A 23064-nucleotide genomic window follows, 5' to 3' on the forward strand; every position below is an offset into this window, starting at 1 on the left:
TCCTCCATCCAGGGGATTTTTCCAACCCAGGGATCAAACTCAGGTCTCCCGCATTGCAGGCAGACTGTACTCTCTGAGCCACCAGGGAATCCTTGAATAAACAAAATGTGGTGGTTTTTTTTTCTTTACTATTGGAATGGAGCATCCTCATCCTTAGAGAAGAGTGATGCTCTTACACAGGCTGCAGCACGGATGCACCTCGGAGGCCTCACGCTGAGTGAGGTATGCCAGACACAGGACAGACGTGAAGCGGTCGCACCTACGTGAGGCGTCTGGAGCCATGATGTTCGTGGACGCAGGAAGGAGGAGGAGGCTGCCTGGAGAATGAGGGGTGAGCGTGCCGTGGCTCACAGGCTCGCCTTGCGGGGCAGCGGGCTCTGCGCCGGGCGGTGGTGGTTGTCCATCAGTGTAGATGTACTGAGTGCCACCGAACTGTACACTCAAAAGCGATTGAAATGGTAAATGCCGTGTGATTTTACCATAATAAAAAATTATGTTCCAAATTATGTTCGCTAATATTTTATTGAGGACAAAAAGTGTGTGTGTGTGTGTGTGTGTGTGTGTGTGTGTGTGTGTGTGTGTGACAGCTAAGCCGAAGCGGTTTCTTGGGGCTTTGACTGCCCCTTCCTCACACCTGGCCTGATAGCAGGAGTTCCAGGTGACAGACAACCCTGAGGTTTTCCATAGGACAGGCAGGTCCAGAGGGGAGTTGCAGGCACCCTCTGACCTTTTGGATGAGGGCTCCGTGACCTCAGGAGGGCGGCTGAATGCTGGAGCTTGGTTTTCATGTTTTGAAACCGATTCAGTGAGACGCCCGGGACCCCAAGTGCCGACGGGCCCATGATGTCTGTCGTCCCCCTCCGCCTCCCCGTCGTGACTTGAGACACCCCATTGATGACTGGCGTTTCCCCCTCTTGCTTTCTGGGAAGGATGGGGGAAAGTGAGCAGTTGTCACTGAACGGGAAGCCATGTGACGGCAGGTGTAGATGTCTTCCGGACGTGGAGGTGTTTGCACTTCTCCGTGACATGAACTGCGAACGGTTTCAGAATTGTAAACAGAACCGTTCAGCTACTGAGCTGTGAGCGTGGGAATGCAGTTCTGATCGGACCACAGTGAAGTTGTCGTTTCTCTCGACTGCCGGACTCCCCACTGGTTCCCCGACCCCGAGACTTTGCTGTCGCCTCTGGTTCACTCGTCGCCGTGGCTGATCGAGAGGAGCACACATGCTCGTGTGGACTGTCCTCTGTGTCTCTGATGCCCTGATCGACGCTTCAGCAGCTCCCAGCTCCCTGCAGTCTTCCGGTCCGCGTCCTTCCCTGCTTGGTCTGGGTCACATGCTCGGTCTCTCGATTTCCCTGTTTGTCTGTTCCAGGCGTCTGGACGTTGATGATACTCCTCTGATGGGGAGGGACCATTCCTGCTGACTGGTCTCCGTCCTCTGACCGAGGCTGTTCCCTCTGGGACCAGAGAGTCCCATTAAGATGGAACTTGTGCTGGTCAGGCAGCGGGCGTCAGAGTCATGCAAGAGGATTGCCCCCCCTGCCAGGGACCCCAGAAACCCCAGGTGGTGGGGAATGGCTCCGGGAGCATGGTTTTGAAGCTGCGCCCTGATGCTGCTGTGAATCAGTTTGAGAATCTGTGGACGGAGGGATGTTGCACTTCTCAGGTCAAGTGTCACACGACTGAACCTCACAGTTGAGAATCTTTGGTTTAATCAGGCTGATGTCACTTGGGTTTCAGGAAATTTAATCAGCTAACATTTATTTAAAATCGCATAGTCTTCATTAATTGCCGCTTTTTCTCGCAAAACAGTATTTGTCTTTTTAAACCTGCTCACCGCTGTTTCATACTTAATATTCCTGGATCGATTCCCTCCAGAAACAAAATATCGACTGAGGACGTCACAGCTTGTGTCGTCCCTGCTGTCGGTTTTCAGAATGATTCTTAATTCTGATACTCGTAGACTTTTAACTAATCCACTTCACTGTTTTCCATTTACCTGCCTTCATGTATCTCTGGCATTCATGAGCTATTTAGTCATTTCAAGGAATTCTGTGTGTGCTTCATACACTACAGCCACTTTTTTGCACCCTCCATCCTTTGGTGTTCTTTTACTCTTTAAAGATAATGAGTTAATTGCGTACAGATGCTGTGTGCGCGTGGCTCCTCAGTACAAAGTTTCGGAGCCCCCCGGGCTCAGTATGGCTCCAGTGCGTCTCAGGAAGCGGGGATGCGGGTGGTCCTGCCTGCGTCCTGGAGCGTGTGGTGGTACCTGATTGATTCCCAAGAGGGGATGTCAGAGACACGAGAGAGACACGGCTTACAGAAAAACCGGGTTATTCACCTGAGGTGTTTTCATTTAAGTTGACGTTTTAAAGTTTCTCATTTTGTAGGAGAGGCACTTTTATGAAAGGTTGGAGGCCCACTGTTGGGGCCTTGGAGTTGGACACGGGCAGTGAGTGTGAGAGTTGACTACAGCTAACACAGCTAGTTATCCAGACTAGAAGGCAGGGAAGTGGTGAGGCCGATGAGGGCCAAGCGAGAGGAGAAAGACTCAAAACGGAGCAGACAGAGCAGGGTGGAGGTGCCGGCCGCGATGTGGGCGTGCAGGGCAGCCGAGACCCCACGCATCTCTAGCCACCAGTCAGGACAGGCGTCCTCTCCCCTCCAGCCACCCGCCTCCCAGGGTGGTACCAGCCAGGGGGAGGGAGACCCCGGTGATGCTGTTGAGAAGGCGGGAGGCTCGCGGACCCGGTGCTGCGCACTCAGCGCTCAGGTGTGTTCATCTGTAACGTGTGTCCCGACTGTGCTGGGTGCCCTCCTGCTCCGAAGAGTCGGTTCTTACGGCCCAGAGCTGGCGAGGGCCCAGGGGGCTCAGCTTGGGCGGGGGGCACACTGAGTTGGGACCAGGAAGCGCAGCCCAAGCTTTCTCACGATGGGCGTTGGGTGCACAGGTGCTCAGATTGTTCCTGATGGACCAGTCACGTTGCAGCAAGCCTTCAAGCAGCACCTGCTGTGCGTCAGTGTCCCCCGTGAAGACCGCCCAGAGCCAGCCTGTGAACCGTAAATCCGGAGAGCCCCGTGGGCCGGGACTATAAGGGAAGGAGCTGGAGGAGAGCTGTGTACAGTGATTGATAAAGGGCTCCTTGGCACGTGTTGTGGAAGCCAGCGGTGAGAAGGTTTAAAGCCTGTCTACCTTTAGTTCACGTTCACTTGAAAAGTTTTCTCTCAATGAATTGAGCATGCAGATTACATAATCGGAATAAAACAATAGGCTTTTATATTGTTAAATAGGACTGGGTTCAGTGAGAGTGTAGCTAACAGTGTTTTGAAAAGTCAGACTCGGTAAAGGAGGGCTGAGGCTTCTGTCGACTCTGTTGCCGGCTCTCTGGCTTTAGATCACAGAGAGGGATGGCCGCGAGTGTCCGAGACGCCCAGGCCCTCCTCCTTCCGGCCGCCTGGGCCGCCTCGCCTCCCGTCTGTGCACCGGGTCAGCCTTTGCCCGTAGCGTGGACGCAGCCTCCAGGCAGATGGCTGGTGAGTCAGCGGGCTCACTGTGTCCACCTCGGTCCTCGCTGCCCGGAGTCTGCTGTCTGAACCGGTTGTGTGGTGGGTTTTGTTCCGTTTTCTGGGTCTCGTGGGCCAGTGAGGAAATCCAGAGACCGATTCTCTTGTGGTTGGAGCACGTTTCATTTTTGAAATACACTTTCTGAAGCAGTGAATTTTAACAGGTCAGCAGTACCTGTTTGAGGGTATCTCTTTTGCTCTTAGGATGTTTTAAAATAAAACTTTTCTCAGGGGCAACACTAAAATGTGGGTTTTCCTGGCTGGCCTTGACGCCAGTGCCCCCCAGGAAAGCGGCTGGTGGTCTGGCCCCGGCCCCCGGGAGCTGCCGGCTCCCGCGTCCCCGTCAGCCGGGGCTCAGGCCTGAGGAGGGCCGCGCGTCGCGCGGTCTGTGCCGTGCGAGCAGCTCTGCCCGGGTCTCGGCGTCTACCACTTCACTGAGTCCTGAGCCTCGGCCTCCGCTCTGCGGTGCGGCTTTCCGGTCCCCGCTTGTCCTGACGCCGGGTGGCCCTCAGACCCTGCCCTCGGAGCGGAGGGAGCTGTTGAGGGGTGTCGGGATTCCCTCTGCTTGTTTGTTCGGTCAGCGGTGACCACGTGTTCTGAGCACTGGGGGCGCATCAGTGGGCTCGATAGAGGGGACCCTCCCCTCGAGCTTGGCGGCATCCAGCCACGATTTGTTAGCAAAAGCCAGATGAGACAGAGCTGGGGTGAGGACTGAAAACACCAGGAGGGGCCATGGACGTGGGTCCAAGAGGAGGCGGCGGTGCAGCTGCTGTTGAGATGAGCAGAAGAAAGCAGCTGTCAGAACTCCAGGCCCAGAACGTTCCAGGCAGAGGGAAGAGCGAGTCCAGAGGCCCCAGGGGAGTACGGGCCGGGCACAGATGTCAAGAGGGAGGTGGCCCCGGGCTGGCGCCTGTGCGCCCAAGGTCAGCCCTGCTGTGAGCACTTCTCCACCCAAAGAGGGCACAGCCACGAGGCCCCAGGGGTGGGCAGCAGAGGGTCCCTGGGGTGGAGGGCGCTCAAGCCCCTGGCGAGATTGCAGGGCCCGTGATGTCCGCCGAGAGCCAGCAGGGTGTCAACAGGGAGGTGAAGGCCAGTTCAGCAGGGCTGGTCACACGAGCCAGCGGGAGTCCACGTCTGAACGTGCAGAACCACGGAGAGCTCCATGGGACCTGCCGCCTCAGAGGTGCAGAGCTTGCTGCCAAGCTCGCGTATCCAGGCTGGTGGACCTGTAGCCTGAAAGTCCCGCCTCTGTGGATGGGGGTCTCTGGGGGGCCCTTGGAGACGTGAGGAGCAGGGTGGGGTGGGCGGGCCGGCCCTGCGCCAGTTAACAGCTCGGGTCCTGACAGCCTGGCTGCTGTGCCCCCTGCACGGGTGAGCCGCGGGCGCCCGTCTCTCTGGGTGGTGTGGTGCCCGCGCCGTCCACTCGCCTCCCTGCCGTCAGCTCGCCCCCAGCACTCACACCCCTTAACACTGCACTGTAACAAGTGCAGGATAGGCTGAAGGTTAAAACAGAAGGGTACCTGACGGCTTCCTCGGTAAGACCCCAGCAGTGCCCCCTCGCTAGTGACCGCTGGTCAAACGCTCTCCCGTTAGAAATACTCGGCTTCTGAGTGCGTCAGCAGCTGACCCTGCAGGTTCGCCGGCACGTTGGAAGGCACAGCACAGCCCCGGGTATGCGCTGTGGCTTCAGCGGTAACATCCGAGGGTCGCTGGTGAAAAGCACTACAGACCATCCATTCAGGGGACTGCTGAGCAGCCTCAGAAAAGTGCAGGGAGGCTGAGCTGAGGATGGACGCCGGCGCCTGAGATGCCTTCGGGCGCGGGCGAGCGAGGCAGGACGCTGGGGCTCGTGCGTCACTGCGGGTCTGTCTGCGGCAGATGGGAGGGCGGCGCTCGTGTGGCACTTGCTGCTGTGTGTGGAGCCTGTCCCTGAGGAGACCTGGAAACCAGACTCCACGACTGGGATGGTGATGGGTCCCAGGCTGACGGCGGGGCCTTTTACCACGCACTTTTTTATTCTTGTACCGTATACGCATTACTGCTCCCAGATTTTCCCCAGAGTGAATCTGTTTTTAACTTCAGAAATCCCCAGTTCCAGCGGCTGAATGAAAGTCTGCCTGTTTCAGCAGGGAGATGATCTGACTTCCGAACGTCCACTCACCAATCCTCCAGCGGCTCCAGCTTCCTTTCACGTTACAGGAAATATCTGACTCGCAATTCATCATGTTCTTCTCAGAGAACCTCTCACTCGTCGTTAGTAAGGCCTCACCCAGCTGTCTTAGGTTTCTTTCCCTTCTTTCCTCCGCCCAAGGCTCTGCACGTTTATTACCAGGTTAGATGATACTCAGACAGCTCACACCAGCTTGCCTTAGCGCTTGAACTCGTTTCAAAAGTTACCCCTTTTGCTGCGCCGGGTCTTGGTTGCAGTGTGTGGGCTCTCGTTCCCTGACCAGGGATCAAACCTGGGCGCCCTGCACTGGGAGTGAAGAGTCTAAGTGGGGCGGGCCTTCTGGGTGCCGGGGGGAGACACTGTCTCCAGCTGTCTAGGAGGCTCTTTGAAAACGCAGCGGAACCAGGACTGTGGACAGAGGCCCAGACCTCCCGTGGAAGAGCCCCAGGCGGCGCGGGGGCCGTGGGCCTGCAGAAGCCGGGGCTGCTTCACACGTCTTTCTGAGTGGACCCTCACCCGGAAGCAGTCTCGGCTCAGTGCCAGACGGCCTTTGCTCTAGTAATATTTCTTTGAATCCATTTTTTTTCTTTCAACTTCTCGCACCCAGGACATGTCCTCTGTTCACGTTGAATTCCGTTCTTCGAAAGACAAGTCCTGCAGCTTCCCCCCAGCTTGTTCCTTCCCATCTTTCTTTGTTAGGAGGGAAGGCTGAGGGCAAGCTCCTTCCTGTCAGATGTGCGAGGACAGCAGGCCCCTTTGAAAGCAGGCCTCTGCAGAGGTTCTGGTCTCTAACCTTCTGGGACTGTCGGTCAGCCCTGGGTCGAGGGCAGGCTGGGGGTGGGTGCTCACCACTGTACTCCTGGGCTCCCACAGGCACCTCCCCGTTCATGGATGCGCTGACGGCCAACGGGACCACCACCCTGCAGACGTCGGTCACGGGTGTGACGGCCGGAAGAGGAAGTTCATCGAGGACAGGCGAGACCAGCCTTTTGACAAGCGGCTGCGCTTCAGCGTGCGGCAGACAGAGAGTGCCTACAGGTACCGGGACATCGTGGTCGCGGAAGCAGGACGGCTTCACCCACATCCTGCTGTCCACCAAGTCGTCCGAGAACAACTCGCTCAACCCGGAGGTGAGCGCTGCTGCGGGGGCCGTGGGGCTGCCGTCTCCAGGTCCGCAGGCCAAGCCCCCGTTCCCCTGGGCACTCCACCCCGCCCGCCCGCCCCAGGCCAGGTCCAGCTACGAGCAGGGAGGGCAGGGTGCCCCAAGCCCCTGCCTCCTGGCCAAGAGCCCCCCGTCCGCCCGGGTCAGGGCGTGGGCCTCCCTGAAATCACATGTGACGTGTGTGCTCACGCCCCCACCTCGGGCTCCCAGAGCTCTCGGTTCAGGTGAGGTTAAGGCCCCCCGGGGTCCAGCCCTCCAGAAACTCACCCCACCTTCCTTCCCGTCAGCCTCCAGCGCCACGTGGAATGGAGCTTCAGCTGCGGTGATTCCTACACGGTTATTGCTGGTCGTTAAGTAGCTTCCAGGGGGTGAGGGAGACAGGTGCTCCCAGAGACTCAAAAGCTTAGTTCTGTGACTTACCTAAAATCAGAGCTGTTTGAACCTGAGCTATTTCATGCTTAAAATTGTAAGTTCTGATAGTTCGTGTCCCACTTGTGGATGGTAGGTCAGGCTTTCTCCAGGTGAAAGCTTGGGTGTTGGCCAGTGGTCAGGGAACACCAGGTCCGGGCTGGTCCCCAGCACCTCGTGAGAACGTTGGTGTTTGTAAATGCTTCGCAGGGACCATCTTGAATGGTTTGTGCCCGCTGAAAATGCCTCCGTGCTGTGCTTCCTCTTACTGCACTTGGGCACCAAACTTAAGGTTTCCGTCCCAAGAATGGGCATCTGGTGTCAGAAAGCAAAGCAGGACCAAACCAGCAGCTGCTTTGAACTGGCTGCATGTGCCACCTGCTGTCCAAACGGTAGAAATGCCAAGAGGATAGAGCAGAGCTCGCCCGCCCAGAGCCACGAGCACAGCGCTGCGTAGCAACTCAGATGCACACGTCCCCCGAGTTACACTCCGTTCCCGACGGGCTCTGTGATAACACTCAGTCCCCACTGCTCCCCACCCCCGGCTTCAGAAAAGAAGGAAATTGCGAGCCATTCGGTAGACGGGGCAGCAGCGTCGGGCGGTGAACCCGGTTCCGGTGAGTCGGGTTGGGATGGTGCCGTGAGGAGACGCTCTTGGGTGCCTTTCAGGTGATGAAGGAGCTGCAGAGCGCGCTGAGCACGGCCGCGGCCGACGACAGCAAGCTGGTGCTGCTCAGCGCCGTGGGCAGCGTCTTCTGCTGCGGCCTGGACTTCATCTACTTCATCCGGCGCCTGACGGACGACCGCAAGCGGGAGAGCGCCAGGATGGCCGAGGCCATCAGGTATGCACCCCTGTCCACAGGGCGGCCGGCTGAGCCGGCCCCTGCTGCTGGGGTCTCCTCCCCTGAGATGGCCTTGGCCATCAGGTCGCACCCCTGTCCACGGGGCGGCTGGCTGAGCTGGACCCTGCTGCTGGGGGTCTCCTCCCCTGAGATGAGTGATGAGTGGGGTGAGGGGTCTCCTCCCGGAAGATGGCCGAGGCCATCAGGTACGCACCCTGGTCCGCGAGGTCACTGGCATGAACCAGACCCCATGATGGGTCTCCTCCCCTGAGACCCGCTGCTAACAAGAGTTAATACATCTCTGTCTATTCTGTGGGCAGCTTGCCTCGAGCAGGTAACCGATGTCAAGGCTGGCTCGAGCCCAGCACGTGTTGGAGGGGGGTGGGGTCTAGGGGGAGAGCCCAGGGTAGCACATGGCTGGAGTGTCCACCATGTGTTCAGGGCTTGCAGCCCTGGAGTACAGACGCCCTCTCCTTTATGTGATAACTTTCATTTGGTCAACTCTGGAATCAGTCAACTAGGCTTTACAACACGCTAGTTCTATAACGTCACACAAGAAGGGTCCAACTCAATGGACATGAGTTTGCGTGAACTCTGGGAGTTGGGGTTGGACAGGGAGGCCTGGAGTGCTGCAGCCCATGGGGTCACAGAGAGTCAGACACGACTGAGCGACTGGACTGAGTGTTCTTTTTAAGATGCAAACACTTTTGCCTCAGGTGGTGGCTGCATGTTTTCCGTAAGATCACAGTGAATTTCCACCTGATGGTGTGATTTGGGAGCTGGTTTGTCTGCCTCAGTTCCAGCCCCCCGCCCTGCCCGTACACGGCTCCCTGAGGCACCCCCTGTGCCTCCCGCGCCTCACCCCGGACGGGGTTGCCCTTGACCGTGGCACAGGCTTGTATTATTGGGATCAGACGAAGCTGAGGAAGAAAAATCAGCACCATCTCGTGTGTTGAACCCCAGGTGCTTTAAATGCTTGTTTTCTTCAGCGACCCATTCCATTTCTGAGACTCCAGCACGCCCCACAAAAAGCTGGATTGGTCTTGTAGGGAAATGCCAAATCTTGCTTTAGGAAAATCCACTCAGTTTTTGTCTACATGATGTGTTTTGTTGGTGTGAAGTGAAGTTGCTCAGTCGTGTCCAACTCTTTGCGACCCCATGGACTATAGCCCACCAGGCTTCTCAGTCCATGGGATTTTCCAGGCAAGGTTACTGGAGTGGGTTGCCATTTCCTTCTCCAGCAGCTCTTCCCAACCCAGGGATTGAACCCGGGTCCCCCGCGCGGCAGGCAGACGCTTTACCGTCTGAGCCCCCAGCTCGGTGTGAAGTCCTGTTGATGCCGATCGACTTACCCTTTACCTTGGCTCATCTGCACTGAAATTCTTGCTTTGTGTGTGAAGTTGGTTTATACACGCAAAGCTGTTACTGGGCATATTTCTTGTTTGTTTGGTTCTGTGGTGTCCTGCCTCAAATTCCTTAAATCTTTGGGCAGAGAACAGCACCACCGTGAGTTTTGAAAAGGAAGGTAGGAAATAGGAACAGGCATAGACTGTGAGCTTCTCACATTTCTGTAGGGCTAACCCTGGTTGGGATTTTTGGTGGTAACCAGTTTGCAGATTAACTGTGATAAAAATATTCAGCACACGAGTGATAAAGTTATTAGCGATCAATTTATAGCGTTAGGCCCTTGGAGTCTAGGGGACCAGGAGGAGCCGAGGCTTGAGGAGGGAGCAGAGCCCGTGAGGAAACGAGCCCTTGACCCTGACCTTGTCGCGTTCAGTCCCGGCCCAGACGCACTCGTGCAGGGGAGCTCTGCTGAGAGAGGCAGGAAACCGGCCCTGGATAGCTCAGTTCCCGTTTCCCCGAAGCATTTCTGAGGCTTACCGTTTGTAGGTGGTTTTTTAACTTTTTGGTGAGGTCTGTGGGATGGCAGATATTCTCCAAAAGAATGGATAGAATTTTTATTTTGTTGAATGGTCTTTTTAAGCTTTAAAGGTCTTCCCTATAGCTCAAACGGTAAAGAATCTGCCTGCTATGCAGGAGACCCAGGTTTGATCTCTGGGTCGGGAAGATCCTCTGGAGAAGGGAACGGCAATCCAGAGTATTCATGCCTGGAAAATTCCATGGACCAAGGAGCCTGGTAGGCTACAGTCCATGGGGTCTCAAAGAGCGACTTCACTTTCACTAAAAAGTGAACTTTGTGGCAAATATAATCTCTCTCCTTCCCACTGTTCCCAGCATAGCCTTTCACTCAATTGAGAGGAAGCTGATGTTTAAATTCAGTGTGTTGTATGGGACACATCTGAGTGCTCATGCAGTTTTATTTTAAGGTTTAAAATACGCTTGCTTTACACCCCCCAAAGCAGCAGGCAGACGGTCCCGAGCGTCCAGGGCCCAGAGGCAGCTCCCACCTCTGGCAGCGTGGGGCTGAGCCCTCGTGTTTCTACTGGACAGAAAAGCAGTTGTGTGAACTTCTGTCTGGCAGCTTTTGTTTGTTTCTAACATGAAACGGATTTCTCTGCGGACTGTGCTCGCTCTGGCATCTCAGAGTCCTTAGCACGAGAAGCGATGGTGTCCATTCCCGGGCAAGCTGGTCCACTCCTGCTGCTCCTGGGAGGAGCCCCGAGTGCAGAGCAGCCTATCATCCCAAGCAAGAGAAAAAGAAAACTCATCTTCTTAGGGGGAAAAGTTCAGCTCCAAACATTTCTCCGAACATACAACACGAGAAGGATTAGTGCTGCGTGGAGAGTAATCCCTTCCCTTAACCACTTCTCTGTCAGTCACTCAGTCATGTCCAACTCTTTGCGACCCCATGAATCACAGCACGCCAGGCCTCCCGGTCCATCACCAACTCCCGGAGTTTACCCAAACTCATGTCCATCGAGTCGGTGATGCCATCCAGCCATCTCATCCTCTGTCGTCCCCTTCTTCTCCTGCCCTCAATCTTCCCCAGCATCAGGGTCTTTTCCAGTGAGTCAGCTCTTCTCATCAGGTGGCCAAAGTACTAGAGTTTCCACTTCAGCATCAGTCCTTCCAGTGAATATTCAGGACTGATCTCCTTGCAGTCCAAGATTCTACCATTGCTCTCTAGAATCTTTATTTACACTGATTTGATCCCCTCTTTCTTGTGAAGCTACCGTCCCTGTCCGTGGCTTCCAGTCGTGAGTATTGGAACCGTCTCCACTTTGCCCGCGTTCATAGGAGCAGCTGAATGCAGGGCCACTCGGGGAAGATGTCTGCTTTAAGTCAGGGTTACAGTTTGGCAGTTACTTTGTTGACAGTTGTCTGTAACTGAGCATAGACAATGCATTTCCGTCACGGGTTGTTGATCTAGAATCCTCAGAAGGTGGCAGAACTGAATAGCTTCATGGAGACGGTCTGGGATTATTTCAACGACCTATTTTAGAGGTTATCTGGCTCTCTTTGTGTCCTTGAATCCCAGGGTGATCGTCCTGACAGGACCCCACGCTCTCATTCATCGGCATGAGTTAATTCTCAATCCCCCCAACCTCCAGGGACCCTGAGTGGGCTGAGGGCTGACTCCAGAGGCCTTGGAGAACAGTCCCCCAAGTGAGTTGTGCAGCTGCCAAACACTGAGGGCCCCTCTCCCCACTGTATACACACCCACCCACCCCGCCACACCTCATCCTGCCCAAAATCCATGGCCCCTCATGTCTGTGTCTGCGGAGGAGGGGAGACTGCACGCTAAGTCGTGACTTTCAGAGCCCATCTGAACAGACTAAATTGCTGAATTGTAGGGAGTAGCACCCAGACTGAGGATCTGGAATTCTGTCCTTCTGAGCTAGAGCTCAGACGGCCTTGAAGGATTATCTTGTATTCATTTCCAGTGTGTTTGTCCTTCCCTTCACTGTGTTCAGTCTTCACGAGACGCAGCCTCTGAATGTAGTTAAGATTCCGGCCCTAAACTGAAGAGCAGCCCAGCTTTCCAGCCTGATCCTAAAACAGAGGCCAGTGGCGTTGTCTGGGCTATGAGACCCTCACCCACTGTGTGAGGGGCCCAGGCCCCCTGGGAGGCCTGCTCGATGGTTGTCGCGAGTGGCGGAAGGTGCTGCGCAGACGTGTGTCAGGCTGGGGGATGCTCTGTTGGGTCTCACACCAGCCGCTGAGCATCTCGTCTCTGTGTCTGAATCCCTCCGTCCGGTCCATGTAAACTCAGGAATGCCTGTGTTTTCAGTTCATCAGTGAGCTGTCTGAAGTCACAGACCAAGTCCAGACTCAGTCCCTGAGGCTCCTGCCCGATCCCAGGCTGTCCGTTGTGGCCCTGTGTGGCCCTGCACCCTCTTTCCTGCGGGAGAGCTGCTGGACTGGTTTGCAGCCTTTCAGGTTTCCTGGGCTCCCCCCTGTCATCAGGGGAAGACAGGGTTCCTGGAGCCCAAGCTGAGAGCGCCCTCTGCTGTGCCGCTCCCTGGGAATTCGCGTGGGTCCTGTAGCGACAGCTGCCTGCCCAGCCTCTGGGACGCCGCTCAGCCTTTGCAGCACAGCGGTACAAGCCAGGGCCCTTTGCAGCCAGAAGGCCGTCAGAACCGCCAGTTACAGTCAACGCGCACGGCCTTGACGTCTTGATGTACTGAATTCCATACAAGTAGATTTCTTTCTGTTGCCCACATTTGCAGTGTTTTGAGTAATCCCCCATTTGCCTTCTGTTCTAGAAACTTTGTGAACACCTTCATTCAGTTCAAGAAACCTATTATCGTAGCCGTGAATGGCCCGGCCATTGGGCTAGGAGCATCCATCCTGCCTCTCTGTGACGTGGTCTGGGCCAATGAAAAGGCGTGGTTCCAGACGCCCTACACCACCTTCGGGCAGAGTCCAGACGGCTGTTCCACCGTGATGTTCCCCAGGATCATGGGAGGAGCATCTGTGAGTACCTCTTGTCAACGCAGCGTCCTGGGAACCGCCCTTGGTTGCTGCTTCTCTTAACCGTGTACAGGTGTCCCTCTGGGCAGTTCCCATTGGACGCTCGTGTCGTCCAGCTCTTGTCCTCATTCGTGAACCCATGGGAAGTTGTCATGCTCTGGTTCATAGCACGTTTATTGACACTGTTTGGCATCATTTCCTAGAGGCCCTCCTTCCACGAGGTGCCTCCATGTCTGCATAATTGACGCTGATCCTCCCCAGGAGTGAATACCTGGTCTGTAACCCAAACCACCGAGAGTTTGCAGTGGAAAGGGCCTTGACCTGATAGCCTGGCAGCTGCACTTCTGAGGGACGCCTCGGGCTGAGTTGCCAGGTGCTTCCGCACAGAATTGCTCTGCCTCGTGACCCGCCGCACCAGGAGTCTGGGCTGTAGCTCTGTATCTCTGGAAAGGATGTGTTGGGGTCCTCGCTCCTGGAGCCAGGGCAGGAGGCGGAGGCAGGCGGGGGGCTACTGAAGCTGTGAGGCAGCCCCTGACCCCACGAGGAGCTCCAGGGCACCTGCCGTGGACCATAGTGGCTGGTGGCTTTGTGTGTCATTGCTGAGTGCAGGCTCCAGCTTTGCCCTTTGACAGAGTCCCTGGGGGTCCAGGCAGCTGTCCTGATGGCTTCTGGCAGCTGGGCAGCCAGGGACGGGGACGGCCGCTCCTCTGGGTTCAGAACTCGCCTCCCCCTGCCTGGGAAAGACACAGAGGAGGTCTCAGGCAGGAAGCACCACCAGACGTTAAAATTAGTAGGTGAAAAAAGGAGCAGGAAATGGATGATCCATCTCCCCCTACCCGGCTGCCCGCTGTGGGCCTTGGGGGCCGTCCTGGTGAGGCAGAGGGACAGTGGTTGTTGCCCTTGGCCATGGGCAGCGAGGCTGGGCAAGGAGGACTGCAGGGTTCCCGGGCACCCACCTCCCTGGGCAGTGGTCATGGATCCAAGGCCCGAGGGACCTGCCACGCCCAGAGCTCTGAGGAGAGACGTGTCTTCGGGAGGGGCAGCCACACCTGCCCCCTGGGTCCCAGCCTGTGGGGACCTGACCCCCATTGCCCCTGGAGGACCTCTCTGCCTGGTGCCGCCCGAGACCCCACCCACATGTCCAGCTGGAGGCCTCGCTGTGTCTGCTGCCCCTCGCGTGGTGGGCGCCTCCTGCCTCCCTGGCTCAGCTCCCTGCCCCCCTCACCCAGGCCCGCCCCCAGAGCCGCGTGTCGCTGCAGCTTCGGATCTACAGCAGATAGACCTTAGATTTCTTGGTTAGTCTGTGTGGTTCTGCTCCACATGAACCTCTTAGATTCAGTAAGAGTCCCCGGCCAGTGGGCCACTCCCCACGGTGCTTGCTTCACCCTTGAGCACCATCTGAACTCGGAGTGGAGTTTCCAGGCTGGGTCTCCCTGCCGCCTCTCCCCGCGGCTCACACGGCCTCTGCTCTTCTTCCTTCCAGGCTAATGAAATGCTGCTCAGCGGGCGGAAGCTAACGGCACAGGAGGCGTGCGGCAAAGGGCTGGTCTCCCAGGTGTTCTGGCCTGGGACCTTCACCCAGGAAGTCATGGTCCGCATCAAGGAGCTCGCCTCCTGCAACCCTGTCGTACGTCCAGCTCCTGTTCCGCCCTTTCTCTGCAGGGTGCACACAGAGCCAGACGCTGAGGCTGGGCCTCTGCACACAGCAGGCGCTAAGGGAGCGCAGTTAGACAGACTCAGGCGCTGAGAAACGTCCCGTGGAGGTGTACAAAAAGCATTCTTGCTAAATTCTTTACCGTCTCCAAAGCCTTGCATTTCTCCACACATTTTCTCCCCTCAGTGAACGTAGGTTTGTGTTTTGTTGGCATATATCCAGCACTTACTAAAGTGCATTTAGCAAATGACACGGTGAAACGTTATTTCCTATTAACTGACACAGCTCCCTTGTAAACTGTCCCAGACATCACAACAACCCATTACAAAGAGTAAGTTCTGGTTAGACGTCCCCTTGGTGGGCTTTCTCAGTGAGCCTCCCAGGAGTGAGCATCATTGCTGCCAGGGCAGGACCAGGGTGTGGGAAAGCATGGCTGTCAAGAAATAGCTTAACAGCCCTTTGAAGTCAAGTTGGCCCCGTACCCACAGTGGGTGAAATGTGTGTCGCAACCGACCAGGCCTGGCGCGCATTAGGAGAAGGCGTTCGGTCCTCTCTTGCCAGCTGGCTCCTCGGGCCTAGTATCTGCTTCCAGAAGCGTAGGGGCCGCGAGGCGCCAGTGCTTGGAGCCACAGTCCCCGCTGACTTCCTGCTTGTCGTCTGGCACAGGTGCTCGAGGAGTCCAAGGCCCTTGTGCGCTGCAACATGAGGCTGGAGCTGGAGCAGGCCAACGAGCGGGAGTGCGAGGTGCTGAAGAAGATCTGGGGCTCGGCACAGGGCATGGACTCCATGCTGAAGTACCTGCAGAGGAAGATCGACGAGTTCTGACGGCCGGGCCGCCGCCCTCACGCCCGGGCCAGGCGCGCCCGGGCCAGGCGCGCCCGGAGCGCCCACTGGGAAGCAGGACTTGAGACAGCCAAGCTATTTATTGCCAAGGAGTTTTTAAGTACTGTAACTTTAAAATAAATAACTACAAAACTCCTTTGTCCAAACGTCATTCTTTTATACTTAATACACACACAAGTGTAGAAGTATAAAGGTGAGCTCTGGGTTGCTCTTTGAGGCTCTAAATTTTGTTATCTTCAGCTAGTACTGTATAAAGCGTGTTTTCTTGGTTTGGGTGTCAGAAAAAGTGTTTGTTTTCCTTTTTTTTCCTTCTAGAAGAAAAGAAAGAGGTGTTAGCCAGCCTCGCCATTCCCCGCCCCAAATAGAAATATGGAAAGATACGAGATATGCCCTTATCTCTAAGAGGTCCAAAGCCTCAGAGATAGAAAACTCTAAATCAAATGGAAGACTTATCTTTTACGATATTTCTGATTAAACACCCACTGATGGATATACCCCTGAAGTAAAATACGCCTAGGATTCATGCTGAGATTATCAACTGATTGTTCTTTTTTAAATGTCTGATTCTTACCCAGTTAACAGGAAGAAACCACTCTCTCTAGGGGAAAGCTTGTTTTGCAGTATTAGTGAATCACTGACTAGCTTCAGTATGGTATCTTAAGTTGTAAGTTAATCTTAGCAGGTTTATAATTAGTTTTTCTGACCTTTTTGAAAAATAACTACACAAGTGCTTCTTGTTGCTGGGTGAGAACTACTTTATACACCATTTTGGTTTTCTATTTGCAGATATGATCAATGTATTACACCAAAAATAAAAGGTATTTTTATGTTTATAAAGTGTAATTTTTAGGTTCACTTAGAATATATTTTATTTAATAAGTTAAGATTCTTCTGGCACACTATTAAATGCAGAAACTCCTTTTTAAGAGAACTACCTTCTTACGTCGACGTTTCATGGTCTTGGTCTCCGCTTTCACGTCTTCACAATATACCGAGTTCAGGATGCTGTCCGAGAGTGCCCTGTGTAAATAGACGTCCGCATTCCCGCCAGGGGTGGGGGCGATTCCAGAAGCCTGTCCCCCCCGGCAGGCTTCTGAGCTTGCAATCATATTGAATGTATGAAGAGTGAAATAAAATCAAAACCTTATTTTTGTACAGTTTTGAAGTTTCTACTTAGAACCGACCACCTCCCGGCCTCGCGGAGAGCTTACAGAGTGTCAATCTGCCTTTACTTGGATTGGTTGGTGCAGTATTTTTGCATCTGTGGGACCTACTTTTTTCGTTCCGTAGTTTGAACTATATATAAACTGTACAATCTGTAAAGTTTTTATAGAATAAATATTCAGCTGTGAAAACTGGTTAAATAAAACTAATATTTCTTAACACATTCAAAATGTTTCTCTTCATTCTTTCTTCACTTCTGAAGTTTCTCACGTTTACTTTTTGTGTGAAGTAGCAGGCATAGGCAGGCATGTCACGTTTGTACAGTTGAAAGGAGCCGGACCCATCCACCAGGCGACCTCGGTACATCGGTACGCGTAGTAATAATGAACATCCTCAAGGAGATCAGCCATGATGCTGTAGAAAGACCCCGAGCTCACCCGTCATGGGTGTGCCAAAAACAAGAACTGGAGAACTACCGTCTGTGAAAAAGCCCAGAACCTTCCAGAAACATCTCCAGCTACAAGTAGAACGGTCAACGTGTAGGAGGGACAGTCACAACGTTGTCAGGTCCTCTGCCCCTCGGTGGGCAGCCCTCACCCTGGAGCTCAGTCAGCCCCACGCTGGGCTCAGAGTCCGGGTGTCTGTGCAGCAGTCACTGGCAAGGTGCCTGGCTCAGGCCTACCCGCTGATCCTGGAGAGGGGGGCGGGGCACCCAGCGCTCGCCCTGGGGCATGGACACTGGCGATTGTCTAGACCCTGGTGCTGGCAGTGCGTTCAGATCCCCCTCCAGCTCACTGGCTTTGGGACCCAGCCCCTCCCTCACCCACCAGCCTGTGGGCACCAGGACTGAGATGCTACTGGCCACACGGCCCCACACGCCAAAGCCACAGCCACCCCTGGACAGTGCCCTGCCCACCTGAGGGCCCAGGACCTGGCCCCACACACCAGTGCACAGGCGTACCCCTGGGACCCCTGTGGCCCTGCAGCCAGAGGCCCAGCCCCCGTGAGCAGCAAGGCTGCTTCAGCCTCAGGACCAGCCTCACCCAGCAGCAGGCAGATGCCAGCCCTGGGCACCCACAGCTCTGCAGACTCGCCAGCAGGCTAGCACCTGTCCTGGGACCAGCTGGGCCCCGAGTTCTACCCACTTGCAAATGAATAAATGCAACTATCTGAAAATCTGTACAACACAGCAGGGACAGCTGGGGGAAGTGCACAGCAATACAAGCTTCAGGAACAGGAGAAGTCCCAACCTAACCTTCCACCTACAAGAACTGGAAAAAACAACCCTAAGTTAACAGAAGGATCAGAGCAAAAAAAAAAAAGAAACTAAGCTAGTTCTTTGAAAAGATAAATGAGATTCATAAACCTTTAACCAGACTCATTAAGGGAAAAAAAACCCAAATCAATAAAACCACAAAATGAAAAGGAAGTTAACTGACACTAGATAAATGAGATAAGACTGCAAACTATATAGCCACGTACTGTACCATATAGCTATAGACGAACAACCTAGAAGAAGTTGATAACTTTCAACATATAAACTTCTAAGACTGAAGGGAAAAACTTCCAAACTTCCAGGAGAAGATAAATATGAGGAGACCAATTAAGGAAATTTAATATTTTTTTTTTGGCTGTGCTGTGTGGTGTGCAGGATCCGAGTTCCCCAACCAGGGATCAAACTTATGCACCTGCATGGAAAGCATGGAGTCTTAACCACGGGACCGCCGGGGAAGCCCCGTGAGAGCAAATTCTTCAAAGTCTCCCAAATAAAGTCCAGGCTTAAATGGGTTCACAAGTAAATTCACCCAAACATTTAAAGAACAGTTAACATCTGTCCTTGAACTATTCCCCAAAAATTGCAGAAGGAACTTTGGAACTTATGAGTCCAATACCCTGATACCAAAACCAAAGATAGGACACGAAAGAAAATTATAGGCCAGTATCACTGATGAACATAGATGCAAAAATCCTAAATGAAATACTGCCAAACTAAGTCCAATAATACACTAAGAGAATAATACACCATGATCAAATGGGTTTTATCTCAGGGATGCAAGCATTTTTCAATATCTGCAGATCAGTATTAAGCAGCACATTAACAAACTGAAGAATGAAAACTGATCATCTCAAAAGGTGTAGAAAAAGCAGCTGACAAAATTCAACATCCATTCCATGATAAAAACTCCAGAAAGTGGTTATAGAGGGAACATTCCTCAACATCACAAAGGCCATAGGTGACAAGCCCATAATTAACATCACACTCGGTTAAAAAGCTGTAAGCTTTTCTCTGATATCAGGAAGAAGAAAAGGATGCCTACTCATCACTAGTGTTCAACACAGTACTGGAAGCCCTTGACAGATTCAGAAATAGGCGTTTTATGGGGACCTAATTAAAAGCTTCTGCACAGTGAAGAAAACCACTTAACCCAAAGGAGTGGGAGAAACTATTTGCAAACATTATGATCAATAAGGGGTTAATACCTACACTACATAGGAAGTTCATAAACTCAATATCAAAAATACAACGAACCAGGTTTTTTTAAAAATAAGTGGGCAGAAGACCTGAATAGACACTTTACCAAAGAAGACACGCCGGCACAGAGATGCTCCACGCTGTCAACCAGAAAGTGCAGATCAAAGCCACAGTGAGGCATCGATCCACACCTGTCAGAGCGCGCCTCGCCGGGACGCCCCTGCTAGCCCGCAGGCTAAGACTCAGCTCCTAGAGCAGGGGGCGTGGGCTCATCCCTGATTGGGGAGCTAGACTCCCACCTGCCACAGCTAAGGGTGCACGGGCCACAGCTAAAGGTCTCGTGCCGCTTTGTGGACTATGCCAAAGGCTCTGTGTGGATCACAATAAACTGTGGAAAATTCTGAAAGAGATGGGAATACCAGACCACCTGACCTGCCTCTTGAGAAACCTATATGCAGGTCAGGAAGCAACAGTGAGAACTGGACATGGAACAACAGACTGGTTCCAAATAAGAAAAGGAGGACGTCAAGGCTGTATATTGTCACCCTGCTTATTTAACTTCTATGCAGAGTACATCATGAGAAATGCTGGGCTGGAAGAAGCACAAGCTGGAATCAAGATTGCCGGGAGAAATATCAATAACGTCAGATATGCAGATGACACCACCCTTATGGCAGAAAGTGAAGAGGAACTAAAGAACCTCTTGAAAGTGAAAGAGGAGAGTGAAAAAGTTGGCTTAAAGCTCAACATTCAGAAACTAAGATCATGGCATCTGGTCCCATCACTTCATGGCAAATAGATGGGGAAACAGTGTCAGACTTTATTTTGGGGGGCTCCAAAATCATTGCAAATGGTGACTGCAGCCATGAAATTAAAAGACACTCCTTGGAAGGAAAGTTCTAGACAGCATATTCAAAAGCAGAGACATTACTTTGCCAACAAAGGTCCATCTAGTCAAGGCTGTGGTTTTTCCAGTGGTCACGTATGGATGTGAGGGTTGGACTGTGAAGAAAGCTAAGCACCGAAGAATTGATGCTTTTGAACTGGGTGTTGGAGAAGACTTTTGAGAGTCCCTTGGACTGCAAGGAGGTCCAACCAGTCCATCCTAAAGGAGATCAGTCCTAAATACTCATTGGAAGGACTGATGGTGAAGCTGAAACTGCAATACTTCGGCCACCTGATGTGAAGGGCTGACTCATTTGAAAAGACCCTGATTCTGGGAAAGACTGAAGGCAAGAGGAGAAGGGGACGACAGAGGATGAAGTGGCATCACCGACTTGAGACGTGAGTCTGAGTGAACTCCAGGAGTTGGTGATGGACAGGGAGGCCTGGCGTGCTACAGTCCATGGGGTCGCAAAGAGTCGGACACGACTGAGTAAACTGAACTGAATTAAAAAAATAAAAATAGTTTCACTGCTTAGCAACAGGGGAAGGACACATTTCAAGAAATTCCTCCCCACCCTCCAGGGAACATTACAATGGCATCTCTGAAGATGCAGACAAACGGCAAACATCTGCTTGGTGGAAACGATACTGGATGATGTGAACATTGGTTTAACAGGTGCTTTTTGGTGGGAATGAAATCCTGAAGTTTTCTGAGTTAAAAGTGGACGCAAGGAGGCCTCCCCTGGTGGTCCAGTGGTTAAGGATCCACCTTGCAAGACAAGGGATGCCGTGCGGCCCCTGATCCGGGAAGCTCCCCCAGGCCCTGGAGCCACCAAGCCCGTGCACCACAGCTACTGAGCCTGTGCCCTGCAGCCGCGCTGGCCCCCGCCACACGCTGCAGCCACGCTGGCCCGGGTCCCGGAGCCCAGGCCCCGCCACAAGGGAAGCTACTGCAGTGAGACGCAATCGGACCATAGTGAGGCACAGCCCTCACTCGCCGCAGCTGAGAAAGCCCGCATGCGCAGACCCACCACAGCCAAAATGTAAGGTAAAAATAAATCAATCTTAAAAAAAATAATTGACTTTATGATCTTAGAGCCATGTTGTATCCTTGGGTGACAGCTTAACAAAGGTTAAGCTCTAATGAGTTTTAATATTAATTCCTATTTTCCTAAATTCTATGTTGTATTCTAAAACTGAACTTAAAAGAACTGAAGTCATACAAACTGTATTTTTCAACCACAATGGAATGAAATTAGATATCAATAACAAATTTAGAAAATTAAATGTGTGGACCTTATAGATCACATTCCTACACAAAAAACTTTTACAAGAGAAAGTAGAAAAGATTTAGAGATAAATAAAAGTGAAAACTATAATTATGTAATAACACCTATGTCAAAAAGGGGACAAGTAAATAGACAAGTCAATAACATCCACCTTAAGAAACTGGAAAAAAAAAAGGAAACTGAGCCCAAAGCAAGCAGAAGGAAGGAAAGATCAGACCAAAAATAAGCCAAATGGAGGATATTAAAACCACAGAGAAAAATCAAGGAAACTGAATGTTAGTATTTTTAAGAAATGAGACTGATTAAGGAAAAAGAACACTCAATTACTAATATTAGGAGTGGGACAGGAGACAGTACGATCAGACTTACAGAAATAAAAAGAACTGTAAGGGGATACTATGAGTAACTGTATGTCAGCGAATCAGATAAGAAACAGGAGATGAGCTAATTCCAGGAAAGAAACTTGTGAAACGACTCAAGAAATGGACAAGCTGAACACACCTATAGAGAGAGTGAGTCCATAATCAAACATCTTCTCACAAAGAAAAGTCCAGGGCCACTGGCTTCCCTCATGAGATTCTATCAAATCAGTACCTTCATAAGTACTTCCAAGAAATAGACGGAGTGCTTTATAACATTCTGTGTGGTCTGTATTTCCCTAATACCTAAAACACACACACAGATATCACAGCAAAAGGAAACTATAGGTCAATCAGTTCAGTTCAGTTCAGTCGCTCAGTCGTGTCCGACTCTGCAACCCCATGAATCGCAGCACGCCAGGTCTCCCTGTCCATCACCACCTCCCGGAGTTCACTCAGACTCAACGTCCATCGAGTCCGTGATGCCATCCAGCCATCTCATCCTCTGTCGTCCCCTTCTCCTCCTGCCCCCAATCCCTCCCAGCATCAGAGTCTTTTCCAATGAGTCAACTCTTCGCATGAGGTGGCCAAAGTACTGGAGTTTCAGCTTTAGCATCATTCCTTCCAAAGAAATTCCAGGGCTGATCTCCTTCAGAATGGACTGGTTGGATCTCCTTGCAGTCCAAGGGACTCTCAAGAGTCTTCTCCAACACCACAGTTCAAAAGCATCAATTCTTTGGTGCTCAGCCTTCTTCACAGTCCGACTCTCACATCCATGCATGACCACTGGAAAAACCATAGCCTTGACTAGACAGACCTTAGTCGGCAAAGTAATGTCTCTGCTTTTGAATGAATATGCTATCTAGGTTGGTCATAACTTTTTTTCCAAGGAGTGGCTGCAGTCACCATCTGCAGTGATTTTGGAGCCCCCCCCAAAAAAAAAATTCTCTACAAAATAATCTGGCACCATATAAAAATTTTACACCGTGACCAAGTGGGATTTATGCTCTGAATGCAAAATTAGTTCAACGTTAGTTCACAGATGGCTTTGCTAACCAAACAATCAGTGTAATGTGTGATACTGCACTGTGTAATCCAATATAATACACGATATTGGTAAAATAAGGATAGAACCATATGAGCATCTCAAATGCAGAAACTGCACTTGAAAACCCTAACAGCCACTGTAATGAAAATGCCCAGCAAACGTGGGATAGAAGGGGTTTCTTCAACGTGATAAAGGCCATCTCTGAAAACCGCACAGCTGACATCAGACGCAACAGTGTGAAAGCTTTCACCCTAAAATCAGGAGCAAGAGAATGATGCTTGTTCTTGCCACATCCATTCAACACTGTATTAAAAGTTCTAA

General features: G+C 52.5%; 1 protein-coding gene across 1 annotated transcript in view; it reads left to right on the forward strand.

The window, feature by feature from the left end:
• CDYL (chromodomain Y-like) overlaps window positions 1–16912 on the forward strand; it is a 97310-nt gene extending 80398 nt beyond the window's left edge. The window contains 7 exon segments of the mRNA XM_018039130.1: window positions 6612–6680; window positions 6683–6795; window positions 6797–6868; window positions 7978–8150; window positions 12821–13031; window positions 14512–14655; window positions 15349–16912. Coding sequence (XP_017894619.1) covers window positions 6612–6680; window positions 6683–6795; window positions 6797–6868; window positions 7978–8150; window positions 12821–13031; window positions 14512–14655; window positions 15349–15507 — 941 coding nt within the window. The 3' untranslated portion in view covers window positions 15508–16912.

Source organism: Capra hircus, chromosome 23 (genome assembly GCF_001704415.2).
Source record: "Capra hircus breed San Clemente chromosome 23, ASM170441v1, whole genome shotgun sequence".
Classification (NCBI taxonomy): Eukaryota; Metazoa; Chordata; class Mammalia; order Artiodactyla; family Bovidae; genus Capra; species Capra hircus.